This window comes from Delphinus delphis, chromosome 4 (genome assembly GCF_949987515.2).
Source record: "Delphinus delphis chromosome 4, mDelDel1.2, whole genome shotgun sequence".
NCBI lineage: Eukaryota > Metazoa > Chordata > Mammalia > Artiodactyla > Delphinidae > Delphinus > Delphinus delphis.
In genome coordinates, this window is record NC_082686.1 from 58,542,271 (window position 1) to 58,567,646 (window position 25,376).

Here is a 25,376-nt window from a genome sequence, read left to right on the forward strand (position 1 = left end):
ATCTGCTCAACATTATGTTTCTGAGATTCATCTATAATGTTGCAAGGAGTAAACATTCATTCATTTCATTTTCACTGTTGTGTAGTATTATATTTTATGAATATACCACAGCTTTATTTATCTGTTGTTGATTGACATTTGGGCTGTTCCAGTTTTGGACTTTTGAAATGCTGCAGTGAATACTTGTTTGCTGTACATATGTACTCATTTCTGTTGTATATATGGTTATATAATCTAATTTCTGGGTCTTAAGATATGTATATGTCCAAATTTAGTAGATTCTGCCAAATAATTTTCCAAAGTGATTGCATCAGTTTATATTCCCACTCTAATGTTCCAGTTGCCAACACTTGGTATTGCCAGTATTTTTGTTTTTATTTTAATTTTAAGTATTCTGATGGTTGTGTATTTGTATTTACTTTTGGGTTTAATTTGCATTAAGCTTATGATGATGATATTTGGCATCTTTTCTTATGTTTATTGGCCTCTAGAATATTCTCTGTTAGGAAGTGTCTGTTCATATCTTTTGCTGATTTTTTTTTAAAAAATGAATTTTCTGTCCTGTTCTTATTGATTTGTAAGATATTTTTATATATTCTGAACATGAGCACTTTTTTGGATATATTTATTTTGAAAATTTCCTCTACCTTTTTGTGGATCATCTTTTCATTATCTTGTATCCTTTTTTGTCTCTCATTTTCTGCATTACTCTCTTCTTTTGTATTTAGTTGATTTTCTGTAGTGAAACACTTAAAACTCCTTTCTCATTTATTTATATGTCATTCTTTAGTTATTTTCTTTTCTATTACCACAGGGGTTACATTTAACATCCTAGAATATAACACTCTAATTTGAATTTATAACAGTTTAACTTCCATAACATACAAAACTCTGCTCCTTTAACAGCTTCATCCCCACCCCTTGCAGTTGATGTCATAATATTACATCTTTATGTGTTGTCTGTCCAAAACACAAACTAAATATTTTTAAAAATGCATTCATCTCTTAAATATGACATTACAAGCCAAAGCTGTAATAATTCTAGCTTTTAGACTAATAATTACTTTAAAAATATATTACTCTCTTAAATCATGTAGAAAACAAAAAAAATGGAGTCAGATACAATTATCACAATAATACTAGCTTTAATAATTGCCCATGTATTTACCTTTACTGAGATTTTTATTTCTTCCTATGGGTTTGAGTTATTGTCCAGTGTCCTTTCATTTCAATCTTCATGACATGTTTTAGAATTTCTTTCAGGGCAGGTATAGTGGTAATGAACTCCCTCAGATTTTGTTTGTCTGAAAGTGTCTTAATTTCCCTCTCACTTCTAAGGACATTTTTGCTGGATATAGGATTCTTAGTTGACTATTTTTTCTTTTAGTACTTTGTATATATCAGCCCATTTTCTTCTGGTCTCCAAAGTTTCTGATGAGAAATCTGCTGATAATCTTATTGAGGATCCTTTGTATGTGATGAATTTTTTCTCTATTGCTGATTTCAAAATTCTCTCTTTATCTTTCAGCAATTTGATTACAATGTGCCTTGATGTGGGTCTATTTGAGTTCACCCTACTTGAAGTTCACTGAGCTTCCTGGATGTTAATATTCATGCCTTACATCAAATTTAGAAAGTTTTCAGCCAATATTTCTTTAAATTTCCTGTCTGTTCCTTTCTCTCTCTCTTGTCTTCTTGGGACATATACATCGCATGTGTTGGTCCACTTGATGGTATCTCACAGGTCCCTTAGACTCTGCTGACTTTTCTTCTATCTTTTACTTTCTATTCCTCAGATGCTATAATTTCCATGGTCCTGTTTTCAAGGAGACTTATTTTTTTTTATGCCTTTTAGTTCTTGCCATGTGGTGTTATACATATTTTACCTTAGGTTCATTCTTAAGGATTTAGAGTTTTTAATTGCTATTGTGAATACAATATTTTTCCACATTTTCTTTAGTTGTGGAATAATTTTGAAAGTTGATCTTGTTTCTGGAAACCTTATTGAATTATTTTATTGATCCTATATTATTAATTTTAAGTTAATTCTCTAGGGTTTTAGATTAAACAATCAATAGGAAATAACAGTTTTATTCTTTTTCCAAAACTTCCATCTCTCAAGTTCCTTTTATTTTTCTTCTTGATCTGGCTAAGACTTACAAGCACAGCATTCACTACCTGGAATGGTACTGTTCTGACTTTAATGGGAATAATTCTAAATGTTTTGCCATCTAATACAATGTTTGCTTCAGATTTTTAATAGATACTTTTTATCCAGTTAAGGATGTTACTTCTTTTATTAGCCTTTGAACATTCTGAATGAGAGTTGGATTTTATCAAATGACTTTTCTTCTTTGATCTCTTAATAAGTGAGTTATATAGCTATTTTGGGAGACAAAACCTTCTTAGTCATAGTGTATTATGCCAGATTCAACTAGCTACTATTGTGTTAAAAAGTTTTATATATGTATTCACAAGTATAATAACTTTTTTCCCCTTATACTATTCTCGATTTGGGGAATAAATTTTATACTTACAGAATGAGTTGGGACCCTCTCTAACTTTTTACATGTCACAGTACCATTTAAATAACTTAGAGAAAGGAAATGTAATTAATTCTTACCCTATAATTGAGTGTTCTTATAAATCATAGTTTTTATGGAAAAAGTTGTTTGAGTGTCACAGGTAACTCCCAGGAACATATTGATACCCAGTTTAGCCTAGGATGAGGAATAGTTTCATTATACCTTTAGTCTGGGTGCAAAGCGTAGAAAGAAGTTGTCCCTCACTATGGCAAGAAAGGAAAGGGAAGTTGACCAATAGAACTGCAGGAAGGAAACTCTCTCTGATAGGTGCTTTTCTTTAGACAACTATTTTAAGTTATATATTTATATTGCAGGAATGGCCTATATTGGAAAGAGCCAAAAGTAGGTTTGATGATCATAAATAACTATATATCAAGTAAGTATATTTGTTTTGAAAACATTCTACCATACCTTATTAATTTCAAAACCTTCAATTTTATGAAGAATTCCTTTTAACCTGAAAACTTTAACAATTTCTCTAGCCAAACTGAGCATGACATTAATCTCCTCCTTTGTTTTCATAGTGACAGCGATTTCTGGGTGGTCATACTCTAAGTAGCCTGAAAAATAACAAAATATTTTCAGAGGAAATAGGACATTGCTTAAATATTTCATGTGGACAGTAAGCTAATATTTCTTCTTTAAACTCATGGAGTATAACCCTCACCACAGGGAAATGTATCTCTCCCTGAAGAGGTCTCTACAATCAATCAAAATTCACCAGTAGTTACAGAATTCTGCCTGACATTTTCTTGTTGGAAGCCCATACCTGTGTCTAAGCCCGTGAAGGACAGACAGCCCTAGTCCTAGGATCAAAATTATACTGAAGCACCTATGCTGGACACTGAGAGGCTCTCCTGGGCTCTAGGTCTGGAGTTCATGACCCAATTTTTCATTCTGTTTAAATGAAGATTTCTGACTACAGACTGTGTGCTTAAATATGGCTTCTGATCAAGTTCTCTCACTCCTCCTGGGTCATTTCCACCTGTCCTGCCTGGGCATCTAGATCACTCATCTATGTTCTCCTGCCTGTCTGATGTGGATTCCTGGATGCCCATGAGAGTTTCATCCACTTAGGACTTTTTCTTGGTCATGACCTCTTGTCTGGCTTGACAACCATCTGCCATGCAAGATCTCTCATGCTTGGCCTCATTCCCAGGCTTGCTGTGTTCTTTTGTTGTCCACCATCTGGTACCAAACCCCCTTCTTCTCCATACATGTAAACACTGTGCTATAGGGATGTGTCTGTCTCACTCCCAGGATTTGTGCTGCACTAGGACCATGAATTGGTGTGATTCAGAGAACAGGCTGTTGTCACGTTTGGGCACTGAGTCTCCTAGCAGTCACATCAGCGATCTGTGAGGCTCTGTTCTGATTTCAACTCGTTTTAAAGCCTAAATTGTCAGATGGCAACTCTGTGGCAAACGGAGGAAAAAATAGCTTCTTTCCTTGTGTTGCTCAGGAAGGTATGTTTGGAAGAAAACAGAATTTATAAGGTGATAAAGACATGCATAACCATGGCATGCAAATGTGTTTTCTTTAAACAGAAATTAAAAGTCCTTCACTGTGGTATAAGGCAGAGAGAACAAATGTGGAGGGGTAATATTACACTATTCTCATCCAGCCAAAGATACGATCATGTTGATTGTTGAAGTTATTCATTTTATTATTGATAGTAAGTAGGTCTCCTCAAAGATCAGTTTCGTTATCAAAACCATTGCCTCTCTGAAGAAACGATGATAAGAGATGGTCATGTTAGATCTTTAGGGTGAGAGGTACCTACCTAGCTCTTCCATAGCATGTCCTGTATTCTTCGTTATCCTCCTTAATAACATCTACGGAACAAAAGAAATGTTTTGGGAAACAAAACTGTTATAAAATGTCTTTACATTTGCAACTGATGAACTTTTAACCTAAATTAATAACTTTAGGGCTTCCCTGGTGGTGCAATGGTTAAGAATCCGCCTGCCAATGCCGGGGACATGGGTTCAAGCCCTGGTCTGGGAAGATCCCACATGCTGTGGAGCAATTAAGCCCATGCTCCACAACTACTGAGCCTGCGTGCCACAACGACTGAAGCCCGTGTGCCAAGAGCCTGTACTCCGCAACAAGAGAAGCCACTGCGATGAGAAGCCTGCGCACTGCAACGAAGAGTAGCCCCCACTCACTGCAACTAGGGAAAGCCTGCAAGCAGCAATGTAGACCCAACGCAGCCAAAAATAAATAAATAAACTGAATTAAAAAAATAACTTTAAAGAAAAATATGATGGGGAACTTTTCAGGAATTAGAATTGAATTTTGTGCAATGAATTTTATTTTACTCTAGCAAGAGTGGTGGAGAGGATAAGAAGCGGCATTACCTAGGCTAATTTTGAGAAGCCTAAAGGTAAGTCATATATTTTTTCTTAAAGTAACTTACTTTAGGATATTATTGATTCTGAAAACTGCAGGCATGCTAGTACTCTCCCATTCAATTTTTGATAGCCTCCAAATTTCGGAAACAGGTGTGGCTTTCAACCTTAAATGAGATAGAAGTTTTAACCAAACTATGTGGGAGCAGAAATGAGGACTGAAACTGGCCAATATCTTAGAGATTCAAGTCCTTCTGTATTTTCTACTGTGTATCCTCAATATGAGTGGTTATAAAGGTAATAAAATGCAGCAAAATAGTTTTATAGTCACAGGTGGTGAAGAGAGAAAAGATACAGCTCTTTGTATTCAACTACATATTGAGTGTCAATGTTCTCAACTACAAAGCTTTGGACATATAGCATATAGAATATAGCATTCAGGGCTTCCCTGGTGGCGCAGCGGTTGAGAGTCCGCTTGCCGATGTAGGGGACACGGGTTCGTGCCCCGGTCCGGGAAGATCTCACATGCCGCGGAGCAGCTGGGCCCGTGAGCCATGGCCTCTGAGCCTGCACGTCCGGAGCCTGTGCCCCGCAACGGGAGAGGCCTCTCCCCACAGTGAGAGGCCCGCGTACCGCAAAAAAAAAAAAAAAAAAAAAAAAGACTATAGCATTCAAATGTTCTAAATTATCTTGAAAGGTGACTGCTTAATTCCACATAGCTGGCAAATTTGTGGGGACATATAATCTGCCTAATTGAGAAAATGAAAAATAAGGTCTAGAACTTAGGCCCTAGCATTCTCTTTGCTGTTTATTAGCTATGTGTGTGACTTTGGCATAATCATTTAACCTCTCTTGGCTTCATTTTTCTCATCTGTATAATGAGAGAATTAGATGTGATTTCCCTCTAAGTAAGTTATTGGTACTCCTTTCCATTTGCCATATCCCCATCCTTTACTTCTTTCATTATTTACTGTGGGAAAATCAGGGATATAGAGAAATAGAAGGAGCCTTTGGGAATTATGAGGAAGGTCCGTTGGCTCAACCCTGCCATCACTTATCGTCCTCCAATATTTCCTATTTAATGCATCTGTAGCCTGACAGATCCTGGAACTTGCATTGAGAGAAGCTGACCGCTGCACACAGGTTTCATGACAGCTCCACAAGGACAAAAGGATGTGCTCCAAGAGCCTCATAACTTGTTAATATGGCATAGACACTTCAGTAAGGAGCCTTTTGAGTAATCTAAATGTTGATCAGTTTCAGTTTTTACAGACAATTCTTAGCAAACCAGGAATCAAAGGTCATATATAGACAGAAGACATGATGGGTGAGGGAGACTGATGGGTGAGGAACATAAACCATTTTCTTAGTATTTAAAGTTTTCCTCACCTGTTTAATCTGTTTAGAACTTGCAATCTTATCAATTATAGTCATTATGTCTGCTTCACCTTGGATATATCCTTTTAGTATAGCATACTTAAAGGACAGCTGATGACTCATCTTTTTATCTAATATCTGCAGCAACTTTGGTGTTACGAGCTAAAAAACAGGACCACTATTTAATATAAATTGTACAAATTATAGTTGATTTCATGTTGGTTAGTTTAAAATAGGTATTAATAAAAAATGACATGCTCTCAATGGTAACTATAGTAACTTGTCAAGATTCTTCGTTATTTTATTCATAGTATCTCTATAATTTCATGGCTAGAGCTATTTCCCCGTAACTAATAATATTAGATGTCTCTGTGAGGTTAAGACTTTATTCTTTACTTATTTCCCTTAGAGAGAATTGCATGCTATTTTCAACTGGTTTAAATTCTTGGAAAACAATGTGATTAATCTCCTGGGCTTAGGCCATAAAATGACCGTCTATAAAGTACTGTCACTTTTACCTGCTAAACCTCCCACTAAACTGTTCACTAGATGGTTCATTTGAGTGAGAGTCCACCACAACTATACTCCCTGTTTGGCCCCACAATTAACTTTTCATTGTTTCTTTGCTGAGGGTTTAAGTCCCCAGGTTATCTGTTACCCTTGTACAGTCTCCTAACTTCAGCAGAGTTGGCTGATCCCTAAGTCCATGCTCCATAATCTCCACACTCATATAGAAATAAATAACTACTCATTATACTTGTTATAGGAAGACATTAATTAGACAGTCAAAGGTCATTTTTGATGCTGTGATTTTATAATATTATGAGTTTATATAACACAAAATGTGTATTTTTCGGTTTCTTAATTTGTATGAACGTATACTATTTGCTTTGTTGCTACATGGTTTGTTTTGTTGATTTCCATCATTTATTTCAGGTATTCATAAGAATAAACATTACTTTGGAGTTTTCATGTGCTCTCTTTTCAAAGGAGAAGCTGTGATGAGTATTTCTGTACTTTCATGTGCTAAACAAATTTCTAATATAACTTGGATATTCATAATATAATCTGTTATAAAATTTAATTTGTCAAAGGGATCTAAAATATAAACATCAGCCCAACAGAAAGTGGAAACCATAACACTAGTAAACTGATTTTAGTCCATATTTCATGAAGCAGTCAGGAGCAGTTCGAAACTGCATGATTTAGTAGTTCTTTACCTTCAAAATGCGTAGAACGCGAAGAAATCGAACAACTTTTATAAAGGCCACTGTTTGAATCAAATCAAAAGTATGATAATTAATGGAATTTGTCTCAATAAGCATTACATCTATGATGCCAATTAATGTAATTGTTAACTCAAATAGATTCCAGGCATGTAAAAAATATTCCTTCTTCATTGCTGCTATCTGTCGATTTAAAAAGAAATTATATTATCTTATTTGTTTTTGCTTTTACTACACCATTTTCCATAATAACTGAAACATTACTAGTTAGGTTTTTCTCTGATCTACCTTAAGATTCTACTTGTCTAAAATACTAGGAAGTGATCATATCAACTTGAAATTAAATGGTTAAAATATTGAAATATCTATTCCAAGAGATAAAATATTCAAAATACCTACTAACTTATTAATTCATTCTTTATTTATTTAAAAAATTTTTATTGAAAACCTACTATAACTAAGAGAGTAGGAGCGGTCAAAAATGATTGTGGAATCCAGCCTGGGAAATTAGGTTTCCAGGGGAATTTTGAAGCAAGAGTAGGTTTAGAGATGATACATTTGTTTTGAATATGCTGTTTGAGATGTTTGCACAGTATTTTATTGAAGAGATCCAGTCATCAGTTGTCTATATGATCTGAGGCTCAGAATAAAATCTGAGCTGGAGACATGAGTTTGGGAATCATTAGACTATGAATGGTAGTTGATGCCAGGGAAGTTGTTGAGATAGCCTGACCCATGAGGCCCTTTATTATTTAATTCACGTCTGTGTCTCCTGTCTCATTTTCCATATCCTCCTCACAGATTTAACATCTCTCCAATCTGCATCGTGACCAACCCATCCCTAAGCTCCTGTCATTAGGAATATTGTTCCTTGTATGTGTCACATTGTTGCTTCTACGTTTTCCCTTATTCTTGTTGTCCACTCACATACTCCCTACTTTGACTCCTATTCATTATTCAGAATTCAACTCAAGCATCTCCTTTCCTTAATAGCCTTCCTTCTCTAAACCTACTATTCTGTGTAAGGAACTCCATTTTTTTCCCATAGCACCCTGTGTAGGTCTCTATCATAACACTTAAGATACTGATTTGTAAATTTGATTAATTTGTCTTTTTTAGCAGCCTGATCCCCCTACTCACTATGATTCAGAGACTGTAGGAGACAGACCTATTTACGCCAGGGAAAGTGTAAGCTCGATTACAAATTAAGAAACTGTCATGCTTGTTTGTAAACAGACTGTTGTGTGTTTAGTGGTAGAGAGTCATTTCCCTTGAGTCTGCTCACATTTGGCGGGGCTGAGGAAATTCAGTGTCTGAATCTAGGGAGCAGAAGACCAGATCCTGGTCTTGTGAGGTCCTGCTCAAGGCACCATTCAGCTACTGTAGATGTCTCATTTCCTTCTTATTGAAACAGAATATAGGTTAGATCATTCTCTTAGGAACCTGAAAGAACTGGTATCAACAGTAAGACTTTATCCAGATGCCCAGTATTTGGAAACGTGAAGGAGTTTTTTGGAGGTCAATAGAATACAGCCACAGGAGAGGAAGAGCTTGGTATAAAAGGATAGTGTAGGCTTCAAAGGAAGAGGGTTTGTTAAATATAAGGTTGTTAAAGAATGGTTAGAAATTCAGATAATGGAAGCCTCCAGCACTCAGATATAGAAGAGTGATTACTCTTCCTCTGAGAAAGTTTCAAAAGATCCATTACTCTAATAGGTTGAGGAGTGTTTTGGGAAAAGTTTGAAAATACAAGAAGGAAAGTTTAAGGTAGAATTGTGTATTAGAAAGAACACAAACTTTGAGGGGTTGGATCCAAACTCTATTATCATTAGCTATGTGACCTTAAACAGCTTCTCAGAGACTCAGGTCCCTCATCTGTAAAATGCAAGTCATAATATATATCTACATTAAAGGGCTAACTTAAGGATTTGAAATGTTATAATTGCAATGATACCTGGTACCTTAGTGATCATTTATTATTGTTGTTATTAACATAATGAATTTTTAATAGGCATAGTACAAAGGGGGCAGAACTGAACTTGTGTAGAAAAGACAGCAAAGAAAATAAGTGAAGGCAAGCTTGTAAATCGGGCAGTGAAGATGAATCCTGAGTTAAATAGAAGGGAGAGACAAGAACAGAGTTGCACATTTGGGAGTACCCTCTTAGCTATGAAGTGTAGCGAAGTCTCTGCAGTCCTTTTCTGCTCTCTTAAGTGGACCTGACTGAAGGAGCTATGGCTATGCACAGTTGTGACAGAAGCTTAAACCTGACAAAGTACAAAGACCACAGAGCTGGAGGAATCATTTCCTCTCATTTAGGCCAACCCTGATATCTTACAGAAGAAGAAACTAAGGTTGGGAAAAGTTTAGTGACTTGGTGAACAGCTAACTGTCTGTCAGAGAAAACCAAAACCAGAGCCAAGTCTGCTGCATCACAACTCGGTGTTCTTTCCACTATAGTACATATTAAGTGATTTTAGGGAATCCTTTACTCACACTCACCCTGGTACTAACCCTAACCCTAATTGCTTTATTTCTTCTTAATTAGGTGACATCTCCTATGGTCGTTCCAACTAATTGGAATTTATTACATACAATGTGATTGAATGTGAAGCCATTCCCCTCTCCCCACCAATCACAGCTCTGCAGTAGCATTTTAATTTTCCAGTAACGATTCGAGATTTCATCCACTTTGTTTGAATATCATATATAATTCTTCTATTTAAATCGTCTGGCTAAAAATATTTTATATTACAACTTGATCCATATGACACAATACTATTATCAGTTTGTGGACCCATCAATACATTTCCATCATTTAACAGCTACCTTTATACTGGATTTAACAAATCAAATTATGAAATATTTTTCAAGTATAAATGAATTTCTATCAATCTACTTATCCATCTGTTTATCTATCTAGTATAAAAACAATAAAATGGGACTTCCCTAGTGGCGCAGTGGTTAAGAATCCACCTGCCAATTCAGGGGACACGGGTTCAAGCCCTGGTCCGGGAAGGTCCCACATGCCGTGGAGCAACTAAGCCCATGTGCCACAACACTGAGCCCACATGCCACAAGTACTGAAGCCTGCACACCTAGAGCCTGTGCTCTGCAACAAGAGAAGCCACTGCAATGAGAAGGCCTCGCACTGCAACGAAGAGTAGCCCCGGCGTGCCACAACTAGAGAAAGCCGGTGCACAGCAACAAAGACCCAAAGCAGCCAAAAATAAGGAAAGAAAGAAAGAAAGAAAGAAAGAAAGAAAGAAAGAAAGAAAGAAAGAAAGAAAGAAAGAAAGAAAAAATCTTCCATTAAAAAAAAATAATAAAATGAACATCCAGGTGCTCACCTCTCTGCTAAGTTAAAGAACTTTGCCAATACCTTTTTAACTCACTCTGCATCTCTTTGACACACACTAATTAAAAATGTGCAAATACAAAATCAATCCTTAAAGTATGAATATTTTCTATTGTCACCTTAAAATCACCTTTAAAAAATAAATTTGTTTGAGGAGTGAGGGAGAATTTTATACACTCCTTTGGAAAACTGTCTGTAGCTAGTGTTGAAAAATGAAATTAGGAAATCTCCCTGTTAGACATATCACACACACACACACAAACACACACACAAAATCACATTTTAGCTTACCTTAAGCAGTGCCTCCGTGATATAAAATGCAAGAAAAGAGTAGTTAGCATATGCTAATTCAAGCTCATAGATATCGTTTAACACAGATATCCAAGAAATTATAATAGGAAATATATTCATTAGTATCACAAGATATCCGACATACTCAAATTCATCAGTAAATACTATTTTATGACATACACGAAGAAAGCAATGGCTGTAAAAAAAAAGATAGTTTTATCTGATAAAATAATTACACTGAATTAATTTCAATATATGCTCAGTTCTGTCCTAATCATCAACAGCTACAAAGCCCAGCTTAATTCTGAGAAGTAGCTGTCAATACCATACACTTTCTGGCATCCTACTTCATATACTTTCCTTTAATTTCTTCCTCTGCTAAATATCTTCAGGCTGGTTTCCCCTCTTTCTCACTTTCCTCACCTCTCATTCATTTTTACTTATACTTTTAGTAGAAATACTTCAGATCATAAGACAGGGATAATTCAAATTGGAAATATTAAAAAAAAAAAACAAAGCAAATCTCTCCCACCTTCTAATAATTTCACTTCTCAGAGATGGCTACTATTACCAGTTTGAATATTTTTCCAATATTTTTGTTTATATAATCATATTTATAAATACAAAAGGAATTATATCATACATATTGTTCTATAACCTGTTTTTTCTCTTAGCAATGGATCATGAGCATTTTTCCTTGTCAAGGCATATAATCTGGAACAAATCCCAGCATGTGTCGTAGTGGAACAGGTTAGGTCATATTTTATCAAAAACTTTAAATTAACGTACATGCTTTGAAAAATTATTTTTATACTGAGTATGCTAGACAGAATTGTGGGTGAGAGGAATTACTTAATGTATTTTTAATTTTATTTTTAAATTATTCAACTAGTATAATAATGCATTATTATTGCTAAAACTCAAATGAAATTATTAATCAATTATTGATTGAAGAGTGGGTAAGTGCTGGATTATTTCTCTATTCTTAGAGGTAGATCCGTGTTACGCAGGACCTGAAATTTTTACAATTTGGACCCCTGTTTAAGGAAAAGAAGATGAAATTATGAATACATATATGATGCTGTCATCAAATTGCAAAAATCCTCCAAGGCCTCAGGCAGTGCCAGTGTGAGGGAGGAGCCATAGAGTGTAAGCTTTGTTAAGTTTATGGTAACACTGCCTTTGCCCTTCTCAGCCCTCTCTCCAGACTGTTTTCCTTTTCTATTTTTTTAAAAATTCAGCCATATTGAGGTACAACTGGCATAAAAAATTGTAGATATCGAAAGTGTACATCATATATACATGTATATATACAATACAATGTATATACATATACATTGTGACAGGATTCCCCCCATCTAGTTGATTAACACACCCATCACCTCACATAGCTCTTTTTTGGGGGTGTGACCATTTAAGTTCTACTCTCTAGCAAATTTCAGTTATAAAGTACAGTGTTCTCAATTATAGTCACCATGTCTTACATTAGATCTTCAGGCATTATTCACCTTATAGCTGAAAGTTTGTAACCTTCTACCAATCCCTATTTCCACAAACCCTCAACTCTGGTTTCTACTCTCTGTTTCTATGAGTTGACTATTTTTTTTTAATGAATGAATGAATTTATTTATTTTTGGCTGTGTTGGGTCTTTGTTGCTGTGCACAGGCTTTCTCTAGTTGTGGCAAGGAGGGGTTACTCTTTGTTGTGGTGCATGGGCTTCTTATTGTGGTGGCTTCTCTTGTTGTGGAGCATGGGGTCTAGGCACGCAGGCTTCAGTAGTTGCAGCACGCAGGCTCAGTAGTTGTGGCACACGGGCTTAGTTGCTCCACAGCATGTGGGATCTTCCTGGACCACGGCTTGAACCCATGTCCCCTGCACTGGCAGACGGATTCTTAACCACTGCACCACCAGGGAAGTCCCTATGAGTTGACTTTCTAAAATCTATTATTTTATTTCATTTTTTTCATTTTACTTATTTTTAGAGTTAACATATAAGTGATACCATGCAGTATTTGTCTTTCTCAGTCTGGTTTATACTTAGCATAATGCTCTCAAGATCCAACCATGTTGTCACAAATGCAGGAATTCCTTCTTTCTCATGGTTGAATAATACTCCATTGTATTTTCTTTATCCATTCATCCATTGATGGACACTTACGTTATTTTTGTATATTAACTATTGTGAATAATGCTACTGTGAAATGGGAGTGCAAATATCTCTTTGATATCTTGTTTTTATTTCTTTTGGATATATACTCGGAAGTGGGATTGCTAGATCATGTGGTAGTTCCATTTTTAATTTTTTGAGGAGTCTCCATAGTGTTTTCCACAGTGGCTGCATCAATTTAAGAGATAAGAGAATGTGAAATGAACAAAGAACTATATAAAGTAGCAAGAAAACAATTATCAAATGGCAATAGTAAATCCATACCTATCTACTGATGATTTTCAGCAGTGGTATGCTTAGATTCCTTTCTCTTTATCTTTTGTGTATCTACTATTGTTTTCTGCTTTGTGGTTACCATGAGGTTTACATAAAACATGTTTATATTTATAACAGTCTATTTTAAGATAAACTTAACGTTGAATACATACTAAAATCTTTACATTTTTACTCCTCCTCTCCACATTTTATGTTTTTGATGTTACAATTTACATCTTTTTACCTTGTGTATCCATTAACAAATTATTGTAGTTATTTTTAGTACTTCTGCCTTTTAACCTTCATACTAGATTTATAAGTGACTTACTCACCATTATTACAACATTAGAGTACTCTGAATTTTACTATATATTTATTTACTTATGAAATTTATACTTTGATATGTTTTCCTGTTATTAAAAAATTCCCATTCATTTTACCTTGAAAGGGACTTTAGTCCATTTTAACATTTCTTGTAAGGCTGGTCTTGAGGGTGCTGAATTCCTCAGCTTTTTCTTGCCTGGAAAAACTCATTATCTCTTCTTCAATTCTGAACAGTTTTGTTGGGTAGGGAATTCTTGGTTGGTAGTTTTTTCTTTTTTTATTCTTTCAGTACTTTGAGTATATCATGCTATTCTCTTCTGACCTACAAAGCTTCTGCTGAAAAATATGCTGATAGCATTATTGGTGTGTGTGTGTCCCTTGTATATAACAAATTGTTTTTCTCTTGCTGCTTTTAATATTCTCTCCTTGTCTTTAACTTTTGACAATTTAATTACCTAATGTGTCTTGGTGTGGGTCTCTTTGGATTAATCATATTTGGAAATTACTGAGTTTCCTGGATCTGGATGTCTGTTTCTTTCCCTATGTAAAGAAAGTTTCCTGCCATTAGTTTTTTGAATAAGTTTGCTGCCCCTTTCTTTCTCTCTTCTTCTGGGACCCCTATAATGTAAATACTGGTCCACCTGATGGTGTCCCATGAGTCATTTAAGCTATCTTCACTCTTTTTCATTCTTTTTTTTCCTCCTCTGATTGGATGAATTCTGCTGCCTTGTCTTTGAGTTTGCTTATCCTTTTTTCTGCTTGATTTCGTCTGCTGTTAAACCCCTCTATTGAATGTTTCAGCTCAGTTATTCTTCAGCTCTGTGATTTCTGTTTGGGACATTTTTATATTGTTTATCTCTTTGTTAAATTTTTCCCTTTGTTTATACATTCTTCTTCTGACCCTAGTGAGCATCTTTGATCTCTCTAACAGATAAATCACTCTAATAGATCTCTTTAAGAGATAAATCACTTATCTAAATTTCATTAAGGTGTTTCTGGAGTTTTATTCTGTTTTTTTGTTTGGAACATATTCCTCTCTTTCTTCATTTTCCTTCATGCTCTGTGTTGGTTTCTGCATATTAGATAAAACAGCCACCTCTTTCAGTCTTGATGGACTGGTCTTGTGTAGATAAACCTTATCATTCAGCCTAGCCTGAGCTCTTGGTTGTCTCTCAGACCTTCGTGATTGTCCAAGCTGCCTTATTTGCTCTTAGTGGCTCCCAGTAGTTGAGGATGTGCCAAGACCTGTTTGTGTCCCATTGTGGAGAGTATCATTCATCACCTAGATGCAAGCTGATTGGAAACTGGACTCCTCAGGTAGCAGCTTTTGAGGTATGCAAATAGACTTCTTTCAGGGAAAGACTGGGAGATGGGTATTTCTATCTGCTCCATCTGCACTGAATCCTGGAGGTGTAGTCCATTAAGAAGTGTTTCTTTGTTTGCTACAGTCCTGTGGGTCCTAAAATACAAGCCCCCTTGGCCACTAGAGCCAGGCAATCAAGAGGTGTGTCCTTTGTGTGGCAGCCACAAAATCCAGGGTGCCAAATTTTACACAAGCTCCTTCCAAGGAGACAACATCCTCATGAACCCATTAAGAACTGTTTCTTTGTCTGCTCTAGTCTTGTGTATTTTGTGGTTATAAGCCTCATTAGATTTCAGAACTAGGTATTTTGGGGGCCCATCCCCTAGGGTGAAGTCTTAAAAGTTGGGGTACTAGATATTGGCTCAAGCCCTTTGCTTCTTGGGAGAGACTGGGAGCTGTGTGTTCCCTTCCAATTGTATGTCTGTGCTAGGGGGTGAGTTTTATGGTGAAAGTGTGTCTCAGCCTTTCCTACCTGTTTCAAAGTAGGTATTTTCTCATTAGCTTGATGTGTAGGAGTTGCTCAGATAGTTTCTGGATTTCTTTCAAGGAGAACTCATCCATGTTTAGCTGTAGGTTTGGTGTGTCCATGGAAGTAATTGAGTTCAGGAGTCTCAATGCCACCATCTTGGTTGAGAGAACAGACTGCTTTTTAAAATTTCTTCCAGCAATAAAATCACATCTGGCACAGCATTACACTTGAGGTTACCTTTTGCTTAAATTGATAATTGACTATAATCTGATTTGTTTATGTCAGATAGATAAATTAAAGGGGATATGATGGGAATTACTTACAATTCCTTTAAATCTTTAATGTTGGCGTTAGTTTTTAAACTCCTCCTGGAATGCTATATCGCTTCTCATTACTATTTTGGCCAAGGGTTCCACTTGGCCATTTCTGCCATGATTCTTACAATATAGGTCAACAAGGCGATGTTTGTGTTCAGCTAGACACTAAGTATATTCATCCCAATTATACACTTAGGGACTTAGGGAAATAACCACACAGTGGACCTGGTGGACTTCTATGAGACAGACTGGGTCAGAAACTCCATAAATTATCTGGCCTAAAAGCTCCCAGTTTAACTTGAGGAACACAATAGTATTCCAAGCCTTTGATATCAGTATCATTTAAAATGCCATAACCCAAAGTCCTAACAGAGTCTGAGTATTTTCTTTTCCCAATGCACAGGAACTCTGGTAAAATGATTAAATGTCCATTTGAGAGAAGATTGAGGAAATATTTATCCTACATATTTGTGGTGCTTCAGTTCTTTCTCAAGGACTCTGGTTCTGAGAATTGACTTAGCTATCTTGCAGTAATTGACTTCATCCCTTTGCTCAACAGCTCTCCCTTTTTATCTTTAGAAAAGTCAAGTAATAACATAGTTAATTGTTTGTCTATATTGTCTTTTAATATACAATATTTGTTACCCATCCTTAGGTCAAACACTCTGACTGCTACTCCAGGTTTGCTGTCCACAAAATAAAGTATGCCCACCTTGCCTCTGACATTTAAGTGTTGCCATCTGTCTTCTGCCATTCCCATTTCCTTTTGATACTAGAGAGGCCAGTTCCACAGCAGACTTAATGATGGTTAACCATGTCCTGCAGAGGACATCTATCATTGAGTTTCTCACTGTTGCCTTGGTGAAGGGAAATATCCTCTGTTCTTTCGCAGGGAACAAGATCATGAGGTTGGTTCTTCATTCTAATATAATAAATCTGGTTAAATATTCCAATTTTATCATCTGCACTTCATTTATTGTAGGTTATTGGCCTGGTCAAGCTTCAAAGAACCATCTCAGGAATATAATAGCACCAGCTCCAAGTGTCCTAGATAGAATGTTGAATCCTGAATTATCATGGATAAGACCTCTGTGCCAATAAATTTCTCCCCAATCTGGCCTTATGTTGCAGCCCTCTGGTCCCATATCCACAAGACCCATCCCCTTATATGTTCTACTAGTATTTGCTGATGTCAGGTCCTGTAATTCCGTCAGCTGACAAGTTGTAGTCTCCTGAAGCAGCCACTATATTTTCCCCTCCAACTGTGTTGAGACCTGACCAGGGTAATTACCTTGGAAGCAATGAAAAGGTGGTAGAAACTATTATATATATATTTTCCATGTTATATAATTTATATATAAATTATATATTTTTTCATTTTCATTATATAAATCTTCTTTTGGTGATTGGCCTTGTTCATGTTTGTGATTCCATCACTTACTAACATCAACATTTCATTAATACTTATAGTCCATATTGGATAATTTTAATAACTGAAGTCTTAGGGATATAAATCTGCCGTTATTTCTGCTGATTCACTCTCATGATTATTTGTTTCCTTGTGTCTTTGTTCATCTTTGATAGTGACTTCATCCACTGGTTAGAGAACTCAATTTTTATTTAGCACAATAATAAATGCTAACATTTAAGTGCTTACTTAGTGCTAGTCTCTGGACTAAGTGCTTCTACACACACTATTTATGTAATCTTTACAACAATCCCATAATGTAGGCAGAAGTGAACCCAACTAGCATATACTAGTACCTACTATATGCCAGTTATTTTGCCAAATGCTTTACATATATCAGTCTCCAGAATATGACATCGATATTACTTTATCCGTTTTTCAAATGAGAAAACTGAGACCTGTAAAACTTATCCAGCTAATAAATGATAAAGACTAGGATTCTAAACTAAGCCATCTGACTCCAGAATCTGTACTACCTACTCTGAGATGAGTGATACATAAGAGACAGCCTAAAAGGTAGACGACTATAAATCCTAGTTTTTCAAATCTCCATTTCTTTGTTACATCAACAGAAGTAAGTACTTAGAAAGTTGTAGCCTAAGTCACTATTGAAGGTTTTAAAAGAACCATAGTACAGAAATATCCATTTGGTATTTACTGATACTCCTATTGAGAAGAGGGAGACCTCTCTTGAATCTAAGAAAAGAAATAAAAGACAACCCAGTTGGAAAGGAAAAAGTAAAATTATCTCTATCCCTAGGTGATATGCTCTTAAATACAGAAAGTCCTAGAGAATTCACAAAAAACAACTAGAGCTAATAAATGAATCCAGCAAAGCTTCAAGATACAAGATCAATATACAGAAATATCTTGTATTTCTATACACTAGAAATAAACACTACAAAAATGAAATCAGGAGCACAATTTTATTTGAAATAGCATAAAAGTATTTAGGATTAAATTTTACCAAAGACATGTACACTGAAAACTTTAAGACTTTCCTAACAGGAATTAAAGATCTAAATAAATGAAAAGACATCCCATGTTCATGAATCAGAAAGTTTAATATTTTAAGATGGTAATACTACTCAAAGCAATTTACAAACTAAATGTAATCCCTAAGAAAATCTCAATGACATTTTTTATGTGCATAAATAGACAAGCTAATCCTAAAATTCATATGGAATTGCAAGGAACCCTGAATAGCTATACCAATCTTGAACAAGAAAACAAAGTGGATGGACTCACATTTCCTGATTTCATAATTATCTAGCAGATGTGGAAAACAATTTGGTGTTTCCTCAAGAAATTAAATAAATTAATTAAATTAAATAAATGTTATTTTCATATGATCCAGCAGTTTTACTCCTAGGTGCATACCCAAAAGATGGAAAGCAGAAATTCAAACAAATACATGTACATAAATGTTCATAGCAGCACTGTTTACAATAACCAAAAGCTGAGAACAACTCAAATACTCATCAACCGTTGAATGGATAAAGAAAATACAGCACGTCTGTACAATGGACTATTATTCAGCCATTAGAAGAAATAAAGTATTCATACATGCTACAAAGTAGATGAACCTTATGCTACAGATACATGCTACAATGTGGAAGAAACATTATGCTGAGTGAAAGAATCCAGAAACCGACTTACTTCACCCTGTATGACAGACTCTAGGTCCATCCACCTCACTACAAATAACTCAATTTCGTTTCCTTTTATGGCTGAGTAATATTTCATTGTATATATGTGCCACATCTTCTTTATCCATTCATCTGTCGATGGACACTTAGGTTGCTTCCAGGGTGGGATAGGGAGGGTGGGAGGGAGGGAGACGCAAGAGGGAAGAGATACGGGGATATATGTATATGTATAGCTGATTCACTTCTTTATAAAGCAGAAACTAACGCACCATTGTAAAGCAATTATACTCCAATAAAGATGTTAAAAAAAAGAATCCATAAACTGAAGGCTATATGTTATATGATTCTATCTATATAATACATTTGGAATAGGTAAATTCATAGAGACAGAAAGCAGACTAGTGCTATCCAGGAGCTGGGGGGGAAGAGAGAATGGGGAGTGACTGCTTAATGGGTACTGGATTTACATTTGGGGCAATGAAAATGCTGTGGAATTTGACAGAGGAGTTGGTTGCCCAACGTGAATATACTAAATAACCCTGAATGGTACACTTAAAAATGGTTAATGTTTAATCTTGTATGAAATTTACCTCTATAATAAAAGTTATTACACTATATCTTTTTTTCTTTAAGTAACTTTTTGTATGTATATAAGTAATTTCGTTGTAAACCACCTCAAAATATTTTACAAAGTATTCAGGATATAAATTTTTAAAAATAAATAAAAGGAAATTTCAAATGATTATAATAACATTTCTAGTAAGGTTTAAAAGCACTTACCTTGATGGGATCCCTTTTTCCTTTTTCGTATTATACACCCAGTTGAGCAATGCTTTTCTAGTAAAGACAAGAATTTTTTTGCTTTCAGAATAATTCTTTATTGTCTCTGCACTCATATATCTAAAAAAAAAGAAAAAAGAAGAAGAACCTTTAAATATGCTTTAAAATTTTTGAGATAAGTTTAATGCAGTATTGTCAGGAGGCAGGAAAACTATTTTGTCCAGTGACGACAGGAAATGAGACACTTTCATGGGCATAGGTCCAAGTCATGAAGATGTAGATGAAGGTGGATATATAATTATGAAGTTAGATTGTGGGACTCATCATTAAACAGAGAGTAAAAAAAAAAAAAATGGAGATAAATGTTTCAAAATAGAGAAGTCAAGTTTCAGGGAGAGAAAGCATACCATGATTCAAATATTTGGGATTCAAATATATGTGGGTTTTTGTGTTTGATCCTCCATTATCTGGGTGGCAGTGAACAAATTACCTCATTAACCTGTTTGCTCTCAGAATGGAAGTAAAAATACTTATGTCAGCCTGGGAAACTTAAATGAGAAAGCATATATGAGGCATCCAGCCCAACTCACACATTCACCCATCTCTTTTCTTGCACCTTCTGCGCAAGTAATCAGGGAGTTTATGGGGAAAATACAAGTGGAGAAGTGAAAGAGTAAAAATGGTTACTTGGAGAAGTTGGTGCTCATAAACCGCCAAAAGACATTTGCCCCAGGTTGCCTGTAGGTTTCTTCTGGGTTTTTTGTTGAGGCAGTTCAGATCTATATGTTATCATTTGGTCTTGCTCAGCAAATTCCCTTGGTTTCATGAGGAACTTACCTGCTGCTGACCAGATACTTACATTGTCTTCATCAGAAGGAGGATGGGGCTCCATCCCTGGATCTGAGGCCCTACGTTAAAATGCAGCTTAATGGAAGCGCATTGGTGACTTAAGTACAAAGGTGGACCTTGTTCTTCCTATGGATTATGATGTTCTCAGCCTAAAATTTGGGCAATTTCTCTGTTACAAGGATACTGATATAATTAAAAAGAAGGAAGTTATTCCGTTCTCTGTGATTCAATATAATCATGTGGTAATTACATGGAAAATCATGAATGTATATATGACTTGATTCATTTCTGATTTTTAAAACATTTGATTGAGCACCTTTTATGCTTGATAAATGCATGGGATAAACCATTAATACTGGTCTCTGCCCTCAAGAATCCAGAAGACTAGTGGAGTAAAACATGCAAACAACAGTTGCAGTTAAGTGTAGTAAGCGTTCTGCAGAGACAATAAGAGGACACTCTGGACCCACAAAGGAGGGTGTTGAATATAGTCTTGGGGAATCAGGAAACCTTCCTGAAGGAATTAATGTCTAAGCTAAGATTTGATCATTTCACAAGTTCCTATGAATCCTAAAATTCTGTGATATCAATGTGTGTGATATTTTACAGGCCAAATTATTGTGTTTTTCAGGCTCCTGAGTTCCTATTTTATATCAACATGTTCACTGTTTAGACCTGATTTAGGAAAAGAGTATGATCTCTCTAACTGGATAGTGAGGTAGGATAGCTTTGAACCCGTGCTCTGTAATTCATTAGTTAAATAACCCTGGGTAAATTATTTAATCTCTCTGTGCCCCACTTTCCCCATCTGCAAAATAAAGATAATAATAGCACTTATAGGATTTTTATGACATTGAATGGGTAATACATGTAATATGTTTAAAACTGTATCTGACACAAGACAATAAATATAAGCTCTATTCAAAGTATTGCTTCTTAAGCAATTACGCAGGCACTTAGCACAGCTCCTGGTACCTCTATTTAACCCCCTACTGTTTTTATCTTTAGACTTGTTTTCTTGCCACAGGGTACCCCAACAGGTGGGGCTATGGATAGGAATGATCAGCAGATGGTGAAATCAACTCCAAAGCAACACAGCAAAGCAGTTATCACTGAACACAAGTGTAATTAAGAGAAAATTCTCTGATATGAACACCATTTCACTGATCTTGATATTCCCCAGTGCTGGCATATAGTTTTGCACACATTAGTATTCAATATTTATCTCTTGCATGTATAAATGAAAATGTAATAAATGTTTCAAAATTTGCCTTTGTTGCCCACTACGAGTCCTTTCACACCTTAACCCCATTTACTCTGGGTCCTCAGAGGCATATGTTGCTTCTGCCTTCGTGGATTTTAAGAGGAAAAATCAAGGTGGTGGGCTGAATTGCTCTATATAGGTACTGTTTTATATGTATTCTACATATGTTAACCTCTCCTGGACAATGCAGTGATACTACTTTTCAGCATGCCATTTGTTCATTCATTTAAAAACTTCCACTGTACATAGTGCATCTGTCTTTAAAGTATGAATCATATTGTTTTAAATTGATCACATCGGCCCAGCCTTCTCCCTCTACTTCACTAACATCGCTCAGGTCCCCTAAGCATTTGAGGGCCCTAGAGCAAAAGGGCAGGTGGAGGACTTGCACCATATATGGAAAGATAATGTCATAATGATTTACATGGCTAGGCTTGAAATTAAAACTCTTAGATTCTTTGAAAATCTGTACTCACACTGCAGTGAGAGCATGCTCTAGTATCTGGCTGTTTCTCTTCCCACACACAGCTTTATCTCTCACTGTACCTCAAGCCGGTGCATGTGAGTGGACACCAGGCTGGCACATGTCTTAGGTTTTGAGGGGTGCACACCAAGGGCCCAGTTTGCTTGTAAGATCATGACATAAGGGAAAAGGCCCAAGCGATCCTAGAAATAAGCTTAGGACCACTTGAGCAGGAAATTTTGGTGTCCGCAGTACCAGAAGTGAGATCTAGAACAAGAAGGTATGTCTGGGTTTTGGGTGGTCACTGTCGCAACTGCATTGCAGTTTAACTCATCCTCTGCCCAATCATACATCCTTCATCCTTCCACTCCACAGGGGATGATCTGAGGGTACTCCCTAACATGCTGACTTTGAGGAACTCATTGTCGACTCTGGAGGCTTGCATCTAAGGAAATCATTATGAGTATATCAGGAGAGGTTGTGCATTGGGAAGATGTGCCTGGAAGAACTAAGGAAGTCTTTGACCTCAGTGAGGTATCTGAGTAGCCTAGAAGGAGGAGTGGTTTACCACAGCTTAGCTTTGCAGGGGTGGGCAAAAGGAGAAAGGGAAGAGCATCTCAGTCAGAAGCAGCAGCTGGTTCAAATGCACAGAGGTGTGAATGAGTGGAGCAAGTTTGGGAAACTGGAAGCAGGTGATTTGGCCTGGTTGTGGGGTGGAGAGCAGGCAGTGGCTTGCACGCATAATACTGGATGATCTCAAGTTACCGGACAAAAGCGGGAAACTCATTTGCACAATTTCCTAAATGCAGTGGCTTAGGCTGGAAGCTTTCTCCTGAAAATATACTTACTCTCCTTTCTCACCAAAGCTTCCTGCTGCACCTACCAGCACCTGGACTGCACTCTGGGACAGAGTCTCATTCCTGTATTGTCTCTGGTAGCTTGCCTAAAAGAAATGTTGAATCAAATCATTCTATAATATGGGTAACAGAGACAATATATTATTTTCTTTATGGAAAAATAATCTGTGAGAAAGAAGTCAAAATCCCCAAATAATCTGGTATCTTTATATAAAAAAAGTTTTTTCTCCTATGGAGTCCAGACCATGAGGTCAGTGCAGAAGGTAGGTCTGAGTTTTGGGTGGAATGAAAATGGTTATGCAGGAAACTAGGTTCCTCTAGATGTTAATTAGGTTTTCAAAAATAAGTGGAGTTCTGTGGCCAAATAAGTGTGGGAACTGTTGCAAACTATCCCCATCTTAAAAGTTTATAATGCATATTAGAATATTAAAAACTCTGAGAAATTCTACAGTAAGGAATTCTGATTTATAGCTTTATTTAATTCCACTTCCCCCAATATTTTGACAACAGAACTCTCTTGTCTCCAATCGATTCCCAGCATGAAATGAGCTGCTCCTGTGGTGCAGAACACAGACATTCGTTCATTCAATCCATATACTGAGAGCCCACTCGACTTCTGTGTGCTGAACATTGTTGAGAATCAACTTCCTAAATTGGGATGTGTGATATGACTAAAGATTCCTGGTTCCATAGAAGACACTCTGTCTGCACAATTATTTACAGACATTGAAACATGGTTTTGCTCTTGGGGGATCCTAGAAAGGGACAGAACTAAATTTAAGGATGAATGGTCAAAAGGTTATTTGTCAGTAATGAAAGGAATTCTATAGAGTATCATTTTCTCCTTAAACTTCATTAAAATATTTGCAAAATAATGTAGCATTAAAATATTTTCAGTATCCTCAAAGATAAACACTGTAGTTTGTGGGGAAAATAAGAAAGCTGAAAGTCATATGGAGCTCACGAAAGCTTAGTGACATAAGTGACAAAGCAGTTAGATACTAGAAAAATGTTAACTCTTAAGTGATCCTTCATACCAAAATGTAAGAAGAATTTAGAGAATGGTTGATTCCTAACAATAACTGCCATCTCTGAGCTCTCTGTTATACTATTGAATTAACATAATTATGTTTTACAGAAAATTATTTAATTCTTGCAACAGCTTTATGAGGAAGGTATACGAATCTGCATAGATGAGAAAGATGAGGCTCCTCAGGGAGTTGAGCAGTTTTCTCAAGATCACATTGGAAACTCAGTTCTTTCTGAATTTAAAGCCTGCCTCTCTTTTCCCCCATTATGTTGTGCTGCTCTCCTGTGCCACTGTCTTACCATGCTGTGCTTCCTCTTCTTTCTTTTTTTAATTAGTTAATTAATTTATTTGTCTTCTCTGGGTCTTAGTTGCCGCACACAGAATCATCGTTGCCTTGTGTGGGTTCTTCCTTGTGGCATGTGGGATCTTTAGTTGCGGCATGCATGCGGGATCTAGTTCCCTGACCAGGGATCAAACCTGGGACCCCTGCATCGGGAGCGTGGAGTCTTAACCACTGGACCACCAGGGAAGTCCCCCTCTTCTAACATACAGTAGTGGAGGAGATATTGCTCCCGTTAACAAGAGCTGGCTGAGATTTAAATAAAAACCCTCAGAGCTTTGAAAACTGCAATAACCAATTAATACTGTTGGGAACAGTGAACATTAGTATTGAGATTGCAGAAATCAAATCAACAAGCTAAGATACACATGAAAATATGTCTAGAACAAAGAAAGACTAAAAATATATGAGGTGAGATGAAGATCTGGAGAATAGAACAGAGAGATCCAATATACTTTGAAAAATAGGATTTCTGGATTAAGACCTAACACACAGCACAAAATCAATGAAGATATAATAGTAGAAAAAAAAAGTTTAAGGCAATAAATCAAAAAGGTACAGGAAGTATATATTGCAGAAAACAGGCTATCAT

The 25,376-nt window shown here is 36.2% G+C and overlaps 1 protein-coding gene across 1 annotated transcript in view; it reads right to left on the reverse strand.

The window, feature by feature from the left end:
• Nucleotides 1-25,376, reverse strand: part of SLC9C1 (solute carrier family 9 member C1) — a 96,806-nt gene that overhangs the window by 18,180 nt on the left and 53,250 nt on the right. The window contains exons 13-19 of the mRNA XM_060010134.1: nucleotides 23,406-23,500; nucleotides 19,982-20,101; nucleotides 11,189-11,384; nucleotides 7,534-7,722; nucleotides 6,326-6,475; nucleotides 4,369-4,420; nucleotides 2,997-3,145 (exon numbers count right to left, since the gene is read on the reverse strand). Of these exons, the coding sequence (XP_059866117.1) occupies nucleotides 2,997-3,145; nucleotides 4,369-4,420; nucleotides 6,326-6,475; nucleotides 7,534-7,722; nucleotides 11,189-11,384; nucleotides 19,982-20,101; nucleotides 23,406-23,500 (951 nt within the window). The remainder of the gene's footprint in view (nucleotides 1-2,996; nucleotides 3,146-4,368; nucleotides 4,421-6,325; nucleotides 6,476-7,533; nucleotides 7,723-11,188; nucleotides 11,385-19,981; nucleotides 20,102-23,405; nucleotides 23,501-25,376) is intronic.